The sequence below is a fragment of the Mustela nivalis genome (genome assembly GCF_964662115.1).
Source record: "Mustela nivalis genome assembly, chromosome: 17".
Taxonomy (NCBI): domain Eukaryota; kingdom Metazoa; phylum Chordata; class Mammalia; order Carnivora; family Mustelidae; genus Mustela; species Mustela nivalis.
In genome coordinates this window covers 36,757,031-36,771,613 of record NC_139036.1, presented here as the reverse complement: position 1 = coordinate 36,771,613, position 14,583 = coordinate 36,757,031, and the positions used below count along the sequence as shown (strand labels likewise).

Here is a 14,583-nt window from a genome sequence, read left to right as displayed (position 1 = left end):
TTTTGACTATTGTACCTATAGGCAAGGGCTTCTTTGTGTGTTTTTTTCACCTTGTTTTGTTTTTTAAGTTAGAAGGAATAGAGAACATAAGGAGAGGGGAGGGGAATCCAGAGCAGATGCGGTGGAAGGAGAGATGGAGACCTAGTACGAATACTGTGGCTGCTTGAGAGGATTTTGTTCCTTTCATGTGAGCACTTTCCTGGTTTCCTAAGTTGCTGACCCATCTGCATACCTTGACTGATACACCGGCGAGAGGTCTTCCGGGATTTGAACTCCCAGAGGATCTGTGAAGACGTGTTCCGTGTACACACCGGGCTGGGAGATGTCCACGGTGTCTTCAGTTGATCCTGCATTGCCTTCTGTGGCTTCTGTTGCTTCTTCTGCTGTTGGAACGTTTTCATCAACCTCACTATTTTCTGCTTCCTTTTCTACAAAATAAATAAAACTTGCTTACTATTCTGGGTTTGAGCTTTTCCCCACACAAACCACCGCTACAGAATTCCACTCCACCTACCCCATCCTCCTCCACCCTATGCCATGAAATACAGAATTCTTGGGCTTGTTTTGTTTTTGTTTTTAAAGATTTTACTCATTTGACAGAGAGAGACAGCGAGAGAGGGAACACAAGCAGGGGAAGTGGGAGAGGGAGAAGCAGGCTTCCTGATGAGCAGGGAGCCCAACATGGGGCTTGATCCCAGGACCTTGGGATCATGACCCAAGCCGAAGGCAGACGCCTAACAACTGAGCCACCTGAGTGCCCCCAAACACAGAATTCTTGTTTTAATAGGCATTACAACAGTATTACAGTATCTTCCTTTTGAGCTTTTCACCCTCATTACTTGAAGATCCAAATCGAGTAGGAGTCTGTAATGAGGCCTCTGGGATAGGCTCTGACTCCATACTGATGACATGTAAGAAGAGAGTGATACCTGGTGGTTTTTCCATTACTGGAGAAGCACCGTTAGTACTAGGGGAAGTGGCAGCTGCTGTCACACCTTCTGCAGAACAACCAACCACTGTGATGCCCCCCAACAGGCTGTCCGTCTCTGCTGAGCTATTGCTGGTCATGCTGCCACATAAAGACGCTTTGTCTACCTGTCCAGATTCTGAAAGCTCTTCTCCTGCAGGGTAGTCTGTTTCTCTTGCTCCTGAAAAACAAGAAAAACCTTTTTCTAATAGCTAAGTAAGTAAGGTTTGAAATAAGAGCGTGCAGATGGGACAACTACTTAAATACACCGCCAGCATGGTAACTTTAGATTTTATTTAAATTAACCTTCACAAAATGAGAAAGCAACTTCAAAAATTAAGATAATACTTCTATTACTGCAAGCATAACTAAACATGAAAATGTCAGAAGTGACACTTCTGTTCTTAATGAGTTCCTCAGCAGCCACCTAATGAGGTTAAAAACAAGGAAATCTAATATCCAACGAGTCAGTAAAAATAATCTTTTTTAATTATCAAGTATACTATTTGCAATATGGACTTCCACCACTATTAAAAGCTCATCGCCATAGGTGTACACAGTGTCTTTAGGTATTAGTAATACATTGAAAAACTGAGCATTTCCCATATAAAAATAAATTTCTTGTTTCCTTTATTCAGAAGGCTGTTCTTATTCATAGCACATTAAAATATTTTGTTGCAGTAAAATATACATACGTAACATCAAACCTGCCATATTTCAACATGTTTAAATGTACAACCCAGTGGCATTATTTATTTACACAATGCCATGCAACCACAACTATTTGTCTGAAATTTTTCCAGCACACCTCACAGAAAATGTGTCCTCATTAACCCTGTTCCCCGAGCCTCCCCCACCCCTATTCCTATTAATCTCTAATTTACCTCTGTCTTCATGAATCTGCCTCGTCTAGATGGCTCATATAAATGGAATCATACAACATCTGCTCTTGTGTGTCTGGGTTACTTCGCTTTGCATGTTTCCAAAATTAATCTATGTTGTAGCATGTAACAGAATTACATTCCTTCTTATGACTAAATAATATTGCATTGTGTAGGCATATCGTGAGCACCCATTTTAAACCAATGTTTTAACATTATGTAATATTCAATCCCTAACTTCAGAAGCCTTCTCTTTCTCATCAATCTAAACAGTCCCTTGCTCTTTGTCCAGCAGGCATCTTCTCATGTTACCATTGTTTTATTATCTTCTTAATATTTGAAAATCTTATTTAGTCATTTATTTCCAGTCTATTTTTGGTCCTCCCCAGCTAGAACCTAAGCTCCATGAGAGCAGTGCATAACTGTACCTCCAGCAAGCAAGTCAGTTCCTGTCAGTAAAAAGGTGTAGATGGTAGGAAGAGAGGGACATGGCTTCCTCTTACCTGGTACGCTTGCTATACACAGAACATGAGAGTTGCAAACAGTGAAACTGTCTAGGATGTTGCCTGGTTGAACAGCATCAATAATGATAACTTTTGTAGCTGAATGAGTGCTTGTACAGATCCAGACTAGACTGGATAATTCTTCTTGATTTTTTAACTCCTTCTGCTGTTCCTATGTATACAGAGTAAGAAAATGAATGTTTAAAATGATATGTATGTGTACATATTCATACAGCTGTGCTATAACAGTAAAGGGTAATACTCTTTTGCGTTTGTTTTCAGATTTGAAAAGGCTAAAAATACAACCACCTTTCAAAATTAAATAGTAAAAAATAGCAATTAAAGCAGGTTAATGATAAAAATGTTCTCTATCTTGATTTTGATGGTTCTTAAATGGGTATATACATTTGTCAAAACTCTTCGAACTGTACCCATTTCAAGTGTATATACTTTATCATATGTAAAATACACCTCAGTAAAATGGATCTAAAAGAGAGTGTAAGGAACCTGCATAATAATCCCAATTAGAAGCTGGACCAGAAGTTCAGTTTTGAACCAAAAAGCTACAACCAGGAGGTCAAACATTAGTGCATACACTTACCTTAAGTTCCTGGTCTAATTTGTCTAAGCTACTCTGGGATGCACTTCGCTGTTTACTGCCTTCTGTATCCAAACCAGCAACATCCTTGTAAAATACACTTGCTCCAACAACAGAACCACCATCTCTGGTCTTCCCACCTGATAAATTGACTCCAACAGCACACCACAGCTTTTTGGGTTTGAAAAAAGGGTGGGGGGGTATGTCAGTAATTTTCTTTCTAAAAATGTTTAGAACTTTTCACATTTCTTTAAAAATCTAATGATTATGAATATAGGTCTTTTTGTTGTTGTTCCTTTCTTTCAAGTAAACTCTCCCCAGTGTGGAGCTCAAACTCAAGACCCTGAAATTAAGAGGTGCACGTTCTACTGAGTCAGACAAGCGCCCCATGAATACAGGTCTTTAATATTGAAAGTATCCCAGTTTAAAATTATAAAATAAACAATAACCTCACCCACAAAAGCAGAATTTAAACTTTTCTGGTTTTAGAAAGAAAATCCATCCAGAGTTTAAGAAATATTTCCTTTAACTTCAAAATTAATTTACCTTCATTGATGTATCTTTCTCATCTAGAGGTCTGAGATAGACAGGCACAGGTAGATTTTTCATCTTATTTTCCCCTTGGCCATTGGTCACCTAATAATTAGGTGGGGGAGAGAGAAAGACACATTGGTAAGTCTCATCAAAAGTGAGCTCACAGAACCACTGAGCCATGGGCAAGCAATGCTGGTACATCCTTCCTCTTTGAAATCATGTCCAAGTTAATTCTGTTATTCTTATTTGAAAAAAAAAGCAGAAAGTCAAGTGGCAGTTAGAAAAAATAAACAAGATACTATGGGAGCTCAGAAGAGATACACTACTTCATGTACATGTTAGTATGCTTGTGCGTGTGTATGTGTACTCATGTTTGAGTCTTTCAGGGAAAGTGAATACGGAAGTAGACAAGTAAAGCTCGTGTAAACCTGAACTGAGGTTTAAGTCAACAGTTTGGAAGGTTACATGACAATGGCTTCTTAAAACTTCTAAAAAACAAAGGTTTTTCTGAGCACCTGGGTGGCTCAGTCAGTTAAAAGGCTGACTCTGAATTTTGGCTCAGGTCATGATCTCGGGGTCCTGGGATAGAGCCCCGCATCGATATCTCTCTCCCTTTGCCCCTCTCCTCTCCACACTGCGTGTGCTCTCCCTCTCTCCCTCCTTCCCTCTCTCTCACTCTGAAATAAATAAATAAATCTAAAAAAGATATATATATTTTTAAGATTTTATTTATTCGACACAGAGAGAGAGAGAGATCACAAGTAGGCAGAGAAGCAGGCAGAGAGAGAGAGAGAAGCAGGCTCCCTGCCAAGCAGCAAGCCTGATGTGGGGCTCGACCCTGAGATCATGACCTGGACTAAAGGCAGAGGCTTAATCTGCTGAGCCACCCAGGTGTCCCTAAAAAAGAGATTTTTTAAAAAATGAAATCTTCAATTAAAGTACAGCAAGATACACATGCAACTCAATAGCAAAAACAAACAAACAGATTAAAAAATGGGCAAAGGATCTGAATATTTTTCCAAAGAAGATAACAGACCACCAACAGGTACATGTGAAGATGCTCAACATCACTAATCATTAGGGAAATGCAAATCAAAACCACAATGAGGTATCATCTCACACCTGTCAGAATTGCTACTATCAAAAAGACAAGAAGGTAAGGATGTGGAGAAAAGCAAACGTTATGTACTGATAGTGGGAATGTAAACTGGAACAGCCATTATGGAAAACAGTACGGAGGCTCCTAATAAATAAAAAATAGGGGTGCCTAGCTCATTTAGTTGGTAGAGCATGCGACTCTTGATCTTAGGGTCATGAGTTCAAGCCCCACACTGGGCACAGAGATGACTTTTTTTTAAAAAATTAAGAATAGAACTACCATACAATCCAGCAATTCCACTTCTGAGTATTCATCTGGAGAAAACAAAAACATTAACTTGAAAAGATATATGCACCTCCATGTTCACTGTAGCATTACGTACAGTAGCCAAGACATGGAAACAACTTAAGTGCCCATCAATAAATGAATGTGTAAGGGAAATGTGGTTTATAAATACAAAGGAATATTATTTAGGCATAAAAAAGAATAGTAGTTTTCCATCTGTGACAACATGAATGGAACTTGAGGGCTTTATGCTAAGGGAGGTAAATTCAGACATAGAAAAACAAATACTGTATGATCTCACTTCTGTGTGGAATCTTAAACAAACAAACATACAAAGCTCATAAACACAGAGAATAAACTGGCGGCTGCTAGAGGCAGGGGTTAGAGACAGGTGAAGTGCTTTGTAAAGGAGGTCAAAGGTACAAACTTCCAAAATCAGTCCTCAGGATGTAATGTATGGCACAGCAACTCTAACTAGTAATACTGTACTGCACAATTAAAGCTGCTAAGAGAGGTTAAAGTTCTCACTACAAGGAAAAAAATCTGTAACCATGTTTGCTGATGATGTTAACTACAGTTACTGTGGTGATGCTTTCACAATACATAAAAACATTAAATCATTATGTTGTGTACCTGAAACTAATATAATGCTATATGTCAATTATCCCTCAAAACAAAACAACAAAAACCAACAAAAAAAAACCACAACGGATTACTTCAAGTCCGTGCACTTGGTAAACCTCCTGTTGACCCCCTGCCTCCTCCCAGACTCAGGCATTTCTTTTGAGTTCTGACGCTCCAAAAACCAGCCTGAGAACCACTACCATCAACCCTTCTGCAAGTGTATGCCAAGTCCACGAACTTAAAATGAGCAGGTTTGAGACAGGTATTTAAATTCCTTCCTGCCCAGACATACTCCTCTCCCCTAGCACTTCCCACTAGATGCTCGTACCATGTTCACACCTTACCTGTTTGTACTTCTGAGGCAGACTCCAGCCAAAAGCCTGCACTCTACCATCTTCCTTCTGAACGTGGGCCTTTACCTGCCGATACTGCTCTCTCTTCTGTTCTCTGCGCGAGGCTAAGCTAGCTTCAGTTCTAAAATGCAAAGAAATTTCCCTTTTTAATTAAGGGAATATAACGACAGCAAATCTCCCCTTTCCTGCTGAGACAGCAAAAATGACAATAAAAAAATTACAAAATTTCAGTTAAGATTCCTTCAAGATCTGCCTTTCTGAGAAGTATTAGCCTAAAGCCGGCCTTTTAAAGTTGTACAGTGGGTACAGCAGTCAAACTTTAACAGATTAGCAAGTAGCTTACTTTATTATGTTGAATCATCAGCCATCCGATTTCTATTGGGTTTCACATTTTGGCCACATGAAAAGGAAAAATTCTTAAATATTTTTAGTTCCTCCCCTTTCTTTGTTCATTCAGCAAATATTTACTGAGAATTTTCTCATGCCAGGGAATGTGCTAGAAGTCATTAAAGATCAATAAATCCATATATTCTTAGGAAGATAATAAAGGTTAATTTCTGGACACCACTGCTTTGTTTCAGAAGACGGAAACGCAAACTAACTTGCTGTGTATGTCTTAGTTAACAAATCTGTGTGTCAGGCACTTTACATACCCTGGGTAATTTAACCCTAGTGCCTCTGAGACAGGCTATCATCCTCAATTTACAGCCAGAGAAACTAGGGCGAGAGGTTAGTTTGTCCAAGTTCATGTTCACTGATGAGCAGCAGAGTCAGGAGGAAAAATCAACTTCTGACACCAAAGGAAATGTTCAAACATTTAGGATAAGGGCTTATATAGGCCTTTAACATTTTGCTAATATTCATCAGTGTTATTGAGCAGCAACAAAGACAACTTCTGTTTATGAAACCTGTGAAATGCAATGTTCATAAAAGATATTGACTACAAATACTTAAAGGTAGGCAGTTACATTACAGAGATGGCTTCTTTATAGACTTATGGGTACCTTACCACTGATCTGATAAGGGGCAAGAATGTTCTGAACTATTAACTTATTTGGAGCATAACTACTAGTCTGCAAAATACTTACTCTTCGCTAAGGAAATCAAAGGCTTTGGACTTATCCCCCGGGAGCTGAGATAAGGTGCTGCTTCTTTTCTTGACAGAAGGAGTAACATGAGAGGTGGGTGCATTGTATTTCAAATTAACAGGTGGTTCAGGCTTCTTAGTAGTATTACTTGAGGAGCTGAAAAGTCGGCTGAAACTAAAAAGAAAAAAGTGAGAGAGCGAGAGAGAGCAAGAGAGAGCACCCACTAGAGAGTGTTATTACATGCACTATAAAAAACAATCCATAACTTTCCATAAATTCCAGAGAGCTTTTAAAGGGCCATGAGTTAGGAACTGGCAGAAAGATTTTTTGTAGTCATACGCTGCATCCTTAGCAATAACTCACAGCCAAACTCAGACATTCAGGAAAGAGGAACTATTGCTTAGAATGGTAGATCCTGGCACTTTAATTAGCAATTCACATAATGAAAGGAAGAAACGCTGAAGTACAGGGAACTTCTTGTAATGAAGGAGTAAGATGGGTCCTAGCTCTTACTTGGTAAGTAGTTGTTAAACAGCAAGGTTATAGCTGCATGGTTTGAACAGAAGCTTAGTTTGCCAGTTCTAAAAGTAGTAAGTACTGGAACACTTACTATCATTTTAATACACATCTTATACATTTTCTCATTAAGCTCAAATTATATATCTACCTTCATATCCACTTAAAAGAATTAACAGTTCTATTAATAGCAGATTCACCAAAAAGGGTAAGTTTAAAGTATAGTAAGTGCGCAGTTCTTCCGGCATGAATATAATTCAACTCTGAAACACACAAACACACTCACTACTCAAACCTACAGACATTAATTTCTATGCTTTACTTTGCAAAGTTCCTTACAATCACACAACCGGTGAATCCATGTAACTTATTTACTGAGGATCCACGTAATTATCACTCTGAATAATTCCCCATAATTTTGATTTAATTTAGCAGAAGATTCTACCAAGTGCATAAGCAATAGGATGCAGCTTACGACAGCATGTTTGTCCTCAAGAATAGCCTTACCGAGCTGGCATGCTACATATTAAAAAGAAAAAAGTTCAACTTAGCTATATACTCCAAATTTTAAAAAGAAGGAGACACAAAATCATTCTCAGAAATATTTTGACTATAATCTTGTCTCAAAGTGCTCTTTAATATCTTTATGTGTTTTTAGATACTTACAACTGCCAAATGCTTGACCTTTTTTTTTCCTGCATGGCTGGATTTTCTCTTGATGCACTATATTTAAAAAGAAAAACAAAGAAAGAAAAAAATGTTTTATCAGTGAGATGTTTTAGCTTTTATCTGAAGAACAGGGGACACATCGAAGAGCTCAGTCCACTGACCAAGACAAGATTGTCATCTCTGCTGAACAGACAGCCAACATGCCTGAATGTAAATATTAAAAAAAAAAAATTTATTGAAGAGAGATATCTTCAATAAAGGAAAAAGGATATTCTCCCTTTTGTCAAAATATTGTCTTGTGAATCCTTAGCTTTACACAAAGGTCTTGAAAGTCCTCGTGCTCCAGCTCTCCTAAGATAACCTGTACCTTTACTGTTCTGATGGGTCATTTTTCATAGGATTAATACTTTCCACTACTGAAAAGATGACCAAAGAAAGGGATAAACTGGATTTATAGGTAGTTCAAGAAAATTTCAGAAAATAAGATGCTCCAAACTAATTTAGTAAGGTAGAAAGGATTCTGCTCTCATTATCAGGGCTCACTTTTCACATTTTTTTAAAGGACTAAATTGAAAACATCTTTTAATTCAATGGAAAAGTTAAAAAAAAAAAAAAAAGACACCACTTTTTTTTTTTTTTTTTTCCCACTTGTGCACTACCACATGGCTGCTAAAATCAAAAATAGCAATGAAAAGTGGAGCCTGCTGGGGAGCCTGGGTGCCCAGTCGGTTGAGCATCTAACCCTGGGTTTCAGCTCAAGTTGTGATCTCGGTGTTGTGGGACTGTGGAGTCTGCTTGAGATTTTTCTTCCTCTCCCTCTGTCCCTCCCATTTGTGCTTCTCTCTCTAAAATAAATCAATTGTAAAAAAGAAAAAAGGAAAGAAACTGAAACCCCTCTATATAGCTCAATTTTTAAGATTTAGTTATTTATTTGAGAGAGATGGTGGCAGGGGAGAATCTCTAGCAGACTCCCCACTGAGCACAGAGCCCGACGACACAACCCAATCTCATGTCGCCATGATCATGACCCCAGCCGAAGCTGAGAGTCAGAGGCTTAACTGACTAAGCCACTAAGGTACCCCATGTCCATTTTTTAAATATTTATTATTTATGTAAAATCCATTAAATGTCTGAGTTAAGAACAAGCTTCTTAGTACATTAGCTTCTTGACCAATTAATGAAGATTAGAATACTGATCTCCTTCCTTCTCAGCAGCAATTACAAGTTTAGCAAATCGTAAATGTCTTATATAAAGTACTTCCATTCTAGTATGACACCAGTAAAGGACATACAGTTAAATAAATAATGTGCTCGCAAAGTAAAAGTTGGAGGTTAAAAAATGTGTTCACAATCTTTAAAACAATGTGTCAGTGTATCTGTACTATTATTGGTAAATCTGACATGGGAATCCAAACTCAAAAATATGGGCAAATTCGGGGGGGCAGCTAGTTCACGAACATTTCACGAGCTTTTCCTGTTACTGAGAATATGGCCATTAGATGGCAGCATTAGATGAGATCTAAGATCAGATCAGTGAAGATGTCTGCGGAAAGTACATTTTGTATAAACAGCCAGAAAGGGGGTGGGGGCAGGGAATTGGACAAGAGTATTTTACATAAAGACACAGAGTAAAAATGACTTAGTTTTCTGGGTGGCATGTGAAATTCGTATCTTTCTCTGGCATTACTGTAAAAGTAGTGTCAATTTCTTTATTCTTTTGAAAAAAGACCATCATTCCTAAGTAATAATAATTACCTTTTAGAGGTCATGGAAACATTCTCCAAGCGCCCTTTACCCACAAAAGGCACTCATTTTGGTCACACATACTGTCCCTAATCCCTAGTGTTATTTCAGAAAGTATTTCCTAGTAAAAAGAGTACGAGGTTTGGATCCCCAAGACTGGACTCCAGTTCTGAGTGAAGGACTATTCAGACCTAGGAAACAATATTAGAAAAGCGCCAAGAGGCACATCTCGTACGAACCGAATCATCTCTGTCCATCGAACAGCTTCCTGAAGCTCCATCAATCTCTCCTTATATTGGTTTCTCTCCATTAGAACGCGGGCCATTTCTACTCTAGTAAATCGCTTCCTCTGGGCTGTGGGAATATCACTCTATAACAAAAAGAACACTGCAGATCACTCTGGGAGCCTATAACTGTTTTTGGTGTTGTTAAACTTTAGCAGAATCAAAGCTTTGAAATATTTCTTAATTTCTCATCTACTGGATCATTTAATGAAAAACAACCTAATATAAAAATAAAATCAATAAAGAGATTTTAGTAATTACTTATGACTGAAAAGAGGTAAACAATTTAATTTCTGAATAGAAATACAGATACTTGAACATAGTATAAAGGAAATACAAAGACCAGTGTAGATTCTTTTTTTTCTTTTTGACCAGTGTAGATTCTGAACTAAAACCAAGAAAGATGAACAAAGTTAATCTGTTGACATAGATTGTCTGGAAATGTTCCTCTAACAACATTATTTTAAGTTGATATTCTTTAACAAATACTAATTATTCAGCAATTTTTTACAAGTTAGTTTTAGTTCCAAAAGGGGTTAACTTATCTCAAACTACCCATCATCTACATATATTGGCTAGGTACCAAGGCACCCAATGGAAATACAAGCTGGAGACAAGTGTATTAACTATAATTCTTCTTAGAGAGAGTGAAGGATGTTAGTGTGGTAAGACTCAAAGAAGTATGCTCAAGTCAGCTTTCTTCTACTGTAATTCCTAAATGCTCTTCTGAGGAGGAAGACTGGTTTAATTATAGGGCTTTTGTTTTGCAAGTGTGAGTAAGAAAGAGGCTGAGTTTAGCCCTGGTGGACCTCCTCCTCTGTCCTCCAGCAACACCTTTGCGTCTCCTTTAAAGGAAGTCAAACAACAGAGGATTCAAGGACTGAATATTTTCAAACATAATGCTGAGTAAAAGTAGTGGATCTCTAAGTATGAAATAAAAAACAATGAAAATTAAACCATATTTTATAAGGATACATATATGTGTGACATGATAAAATTATTATTTTTTTTTAAGTGAGCTCTAGACCCAGGGTGGGGCTTGAACTCACCACGACTCCAAGATCAAGAGTTGCACGCTCTACCAATTGAGCCAGCCAGGTGCCCCCGCAAAATTTTTGAAAGGTAAGAAAATGATACATACAGGATTGTGGTCTCTTCAAGAGGGGAGGTAGCTTCAATGTTTGATAATGTTCTAGTTCTTAGATTAAGTGGTGGGTTCATTATATTATATTATTATATATATAATACATATTATATATAATTATAATATATTTATATATAAATATATATTATATATTATTATATATGAATATATATTCATTATATTACTACATAATACATATACAGACAAATAATACATATTACATAATAAATTAATGTTTCATAACTTACCCATGTTATGTATATTTTTGGTATATACCAAGTATTACATATTTAAAAAAAAAAAAGCAAGATTGCAGAGACATTAAATAATCATTCTGTACAGGGCACCCTGTACAGGTACTGTGATGCTAATTATATTGGTAAAAACTCATATTTAGTCTTTTGTATTTACATATGTTGAAAACAATATAAGCTGACTGCCTATTACTAAAGTTTTAGAATTCATCTTTTTTATGTTTAATACTATTAAACAACTTTTATAAACAAGCTTTCATATTTCTAAGTAAAAATTTGAGACAAAACAAACAATACTGAAATCCAAAATACTGCGGCTAGTCCTTGAGCTTGACCATGCAAACAAGGTCACAGCACAGAGCCACAGAAAAAAAATGAGCACACCACACCTAGCCAGAAAGCCTGACCTCCAGATACCATGTGGGAGAGTACGCTGTCCTACTCATGACCACAAAAGGATCTTCTATCTTTCTATAATGCTATATCCAAAGCTTCATTAGTAAGCTTTCTTAAAAACCAAAAAGGATTAAGAAAAAAATCTGACATCATAAACCTACATCATCATCATCTTTTGCTTTTTGCCGTGCATCTTCGGCTTCTGCGCGAGCTCTGGTGGGGAATAAAAAAAAAGAACATGTTATTTGAGTTGTGTTCATCTTTTCAAGGAATGAAAGAGTAGGTCAAAATTTTTAATTGACACAAAATGAGTATTCTTCTCTTTCCAGAGTATTTAGTTCCCTTACCCTCCCAGCACCGCCTGCTGCTCCTGAATGGCTGGAAAGGGCCACCCACTGGGGCTGGAGAAGGCTACCAGCGGCAGGGCTGGCCCAGCAGGGGTGGGGTGGGAGACACACTTGTGACCCTTTGTGGCCCAATGGCAAAGACCCGTCAAAGACAGCTGGGTTCAGAGTGGCCAAGGCCTAAACTTACTTCCTAAGCTCTTCCTCCAGCTCCTTGTTCTTCTCCTCGAGCTTCAGCTTGGCGAGTTTCACAGCCTCCAGCTCCCCCTGCAACACGTCCTTCTCGCAGGTCAGCTCGTCCACCTTTGCAATCAAGTCGTTCTTCACTACATTCAAAGCATGTCTAAGAAACACGTTTTTCATGTATATCGTTACAAATGGATACCCTTCCTGTCTTTTAGCTTATTCTCTTACAGATGAAAGTAACTACATAATCAAAGCTGACTAACTTAGTATTATGAAGATCTTCCACCCCGTGTTGTTTGTAGATAAAGATAAAAAAACACACAACCATAGAAGTTTTTACTCTTCCCACTTAGCGAAGAATAAACCGGGAAAGCAGAGCAGACTACCAATTAACAAAAATACCACAATTAACTAAGATGAAACTTTTACAAAATAGCATCCATAACGGTACTATTGTTAAACTCAAAGGGGAAAAAATCATCTAGTCAACAAATTTATCTTTGATCTTTACCTTTAATAATTGATGACAAAAAAGTATAAACTTGGGGTGGAAATCTGGGGGGAAAATTCTTTTTTTTTTTCTTTTTAATTTAAATTCAATTACCCAAGGTATAGCATTGGTTTTTGATATAATGCCGATGGAAAAAATAAATCTAGGAAAAAATAAATAGATCTAGTCCTTCTGCATATAGGTGGGCATAGTGCCTCATTAACTGCATTCTATTCTAGATCTACACAAATGTTCCAAAGTTGCTCTGACACAGCAAATTAACAAAGGGAACCGGGCCGCTTTTCCACAGGACTCAGGACCTGCCCCACTAACCAAGACTCCCGTATGTTTGAGGTTCTAAGGTCCCACAAATTACTCCTGAAAACCGTCAGCTATAGAGGACAGCTGGGCAGGGGATAGATCAAAAAACATTTATGTAGAACTAAAGAAACCCGGGCGCCTGGGTGGTTCAGTGGGTTAAGCTGCTGCCTTCGGCTCAGGTCATGATCTCAGGGTCCTGGGATCGAGTCCCGCATCGGTCTCTCTGCTCAGCGGAGAGCCTGCTTCCCTTCCTCTCTCTCTGCCTGCCTCTCTGCCCACTTGTGATCTCTCTGTGTCAAATAAATAAATAAAATATTTAAAAAATAAATAAATAAATAAATAAATTTAAAAAAATTTCTGTATATAGGGACGCCTGGGTGGCTCAGTGGGTTAAAGATATGCCTTCGGCTCAGGTCAGGATTCCAGGATCCTGGAATCGAGCCCACATCAGGCTCCCTACCCAGCGGGAAGTCTGCATCTCTCTCTCTGACTTCCCCTGCTTGTGTTTCCTCTCTTGCTGTCTCTGTCAAAATACATAAAATCTTAAAAAGAAAAAATTGTGTATACTGGGGCACCTGAGTGGCTCAGTGGGTTAAGCATTTGTCTTGGGCTCAGGTTATAATCCCAAGGTCCTGCTTAGCAGGGAGCCTGCTTCTCCCTTGCTCTGCCCCTCCCCTCTGCTTGTGTCTGCATGCTCTCTCTCTCTCTCTCATATAAATAAATAAAATCTTTTTAAAAATTTGTATATACTTACTTGGTTTCCAACAGTTGTGTATTTTCTAATATAAGATTCTCAACTTCACGACCCATTCCTACCAAAAAAATTTCAAAAAATAATTAAAACCTTTCAAAAAATTATCAAAAATTATATAAATTTGTATTATAATAAGCTAGATACCCAAATTTTAATTTATAAATTGTATCTATCCTTTAGTATTCTTTCTATAATTTTTTTTGATATATCTACTTGCATAGGTTATAAAAATTATAATTATCCATCAAAAACCAAAGATTTTGTTAGCCAATTCTTTGTAACGGTCTGTATTTTGTTTCTCATAATTATTTCAATTGATCAAGACTTTTCTGCCAAACATTCTAAAAAGTAGCAGTAAAAGATTTAGAGGGAAAAAAAGTGTAAGCATTAATACAGATCAGAAATCATTTCCAAATCACAGCTGGTATTTTAGGCTTTTGCCTAATAATTGGGTCTTACTAAGAAAGAACAGGCAGAAACAGGCCAAAGAAGGACGGAACCCCAATGCAGATGAAACCTTACCAAAGAAATTATGGTCTTAAAGCCCATG

The 14,583-nt window shown here is 37.7% G+C and overlaps 1 protein-coding gene across 5 annotated transcripts in view; it reads right to left on the bottom strand.

Moving 5' to 3' along the window:
* Positions 1 to 14,583, bottom strand: part of SPAG9 (sperm associated antigen 9) — a 136,332-nt gene that overhangs the window by 24,853 nt on the left and 96,896 nt on the right. For all 5 annotated transcript variants that reach the window (XM_082704587.1, XM_082704586.1, XM_082704590.1 and 2 more), the window contains 12 exons: positions 14,034 to 14,091; positions 12,473 to 12,625; positions 12,100 to 12,151; positions 10,100 to 10,230; positions 8,115 to 8,171; positions 6,933 to 7,106; positions 5,836 to 5,965; positions 3,496 to 3,585; positions 2,953 to 3,120; positions 2,352 to 2,523; positions 930 to 1,148; positions 233 to 428 (listed from right to left, as the gene is read on the bottom strand). In XM_082704587.1, coding sequence (XP_082560713.1) covers positions 233 to 428; positions 930 to 1,148; positions 2,352 to 2,523; positions 2,953 to 3,120; positions 3,496 to 3,585; positions 5,836 to 5,965; positions 6,933 to 7,106; positions 8,115 to 8,171; positions 10,100 to 10,230; positions 12,100 to 12,151; positions 12,473 to 12,625; positions 14,034 to 14,091 — 1,600 coding nt within the window. The remainder of the gene's footprint in view (positions 1 to 232; positions 429 to 929; positions 1,149 to 2,351; positions 2,524 to 2,952; positions 3,121 to 3,495; positions 3,586 to 5,835; positions 5,966 to 6,932; positions 7,107 to 8,114; positions 8,172 to 10,099; positions 10,231 to 12,099; positions 12,152 to 12,472; positions 12,626 to 14,033; positions 14,092 to 14,583) is intronic.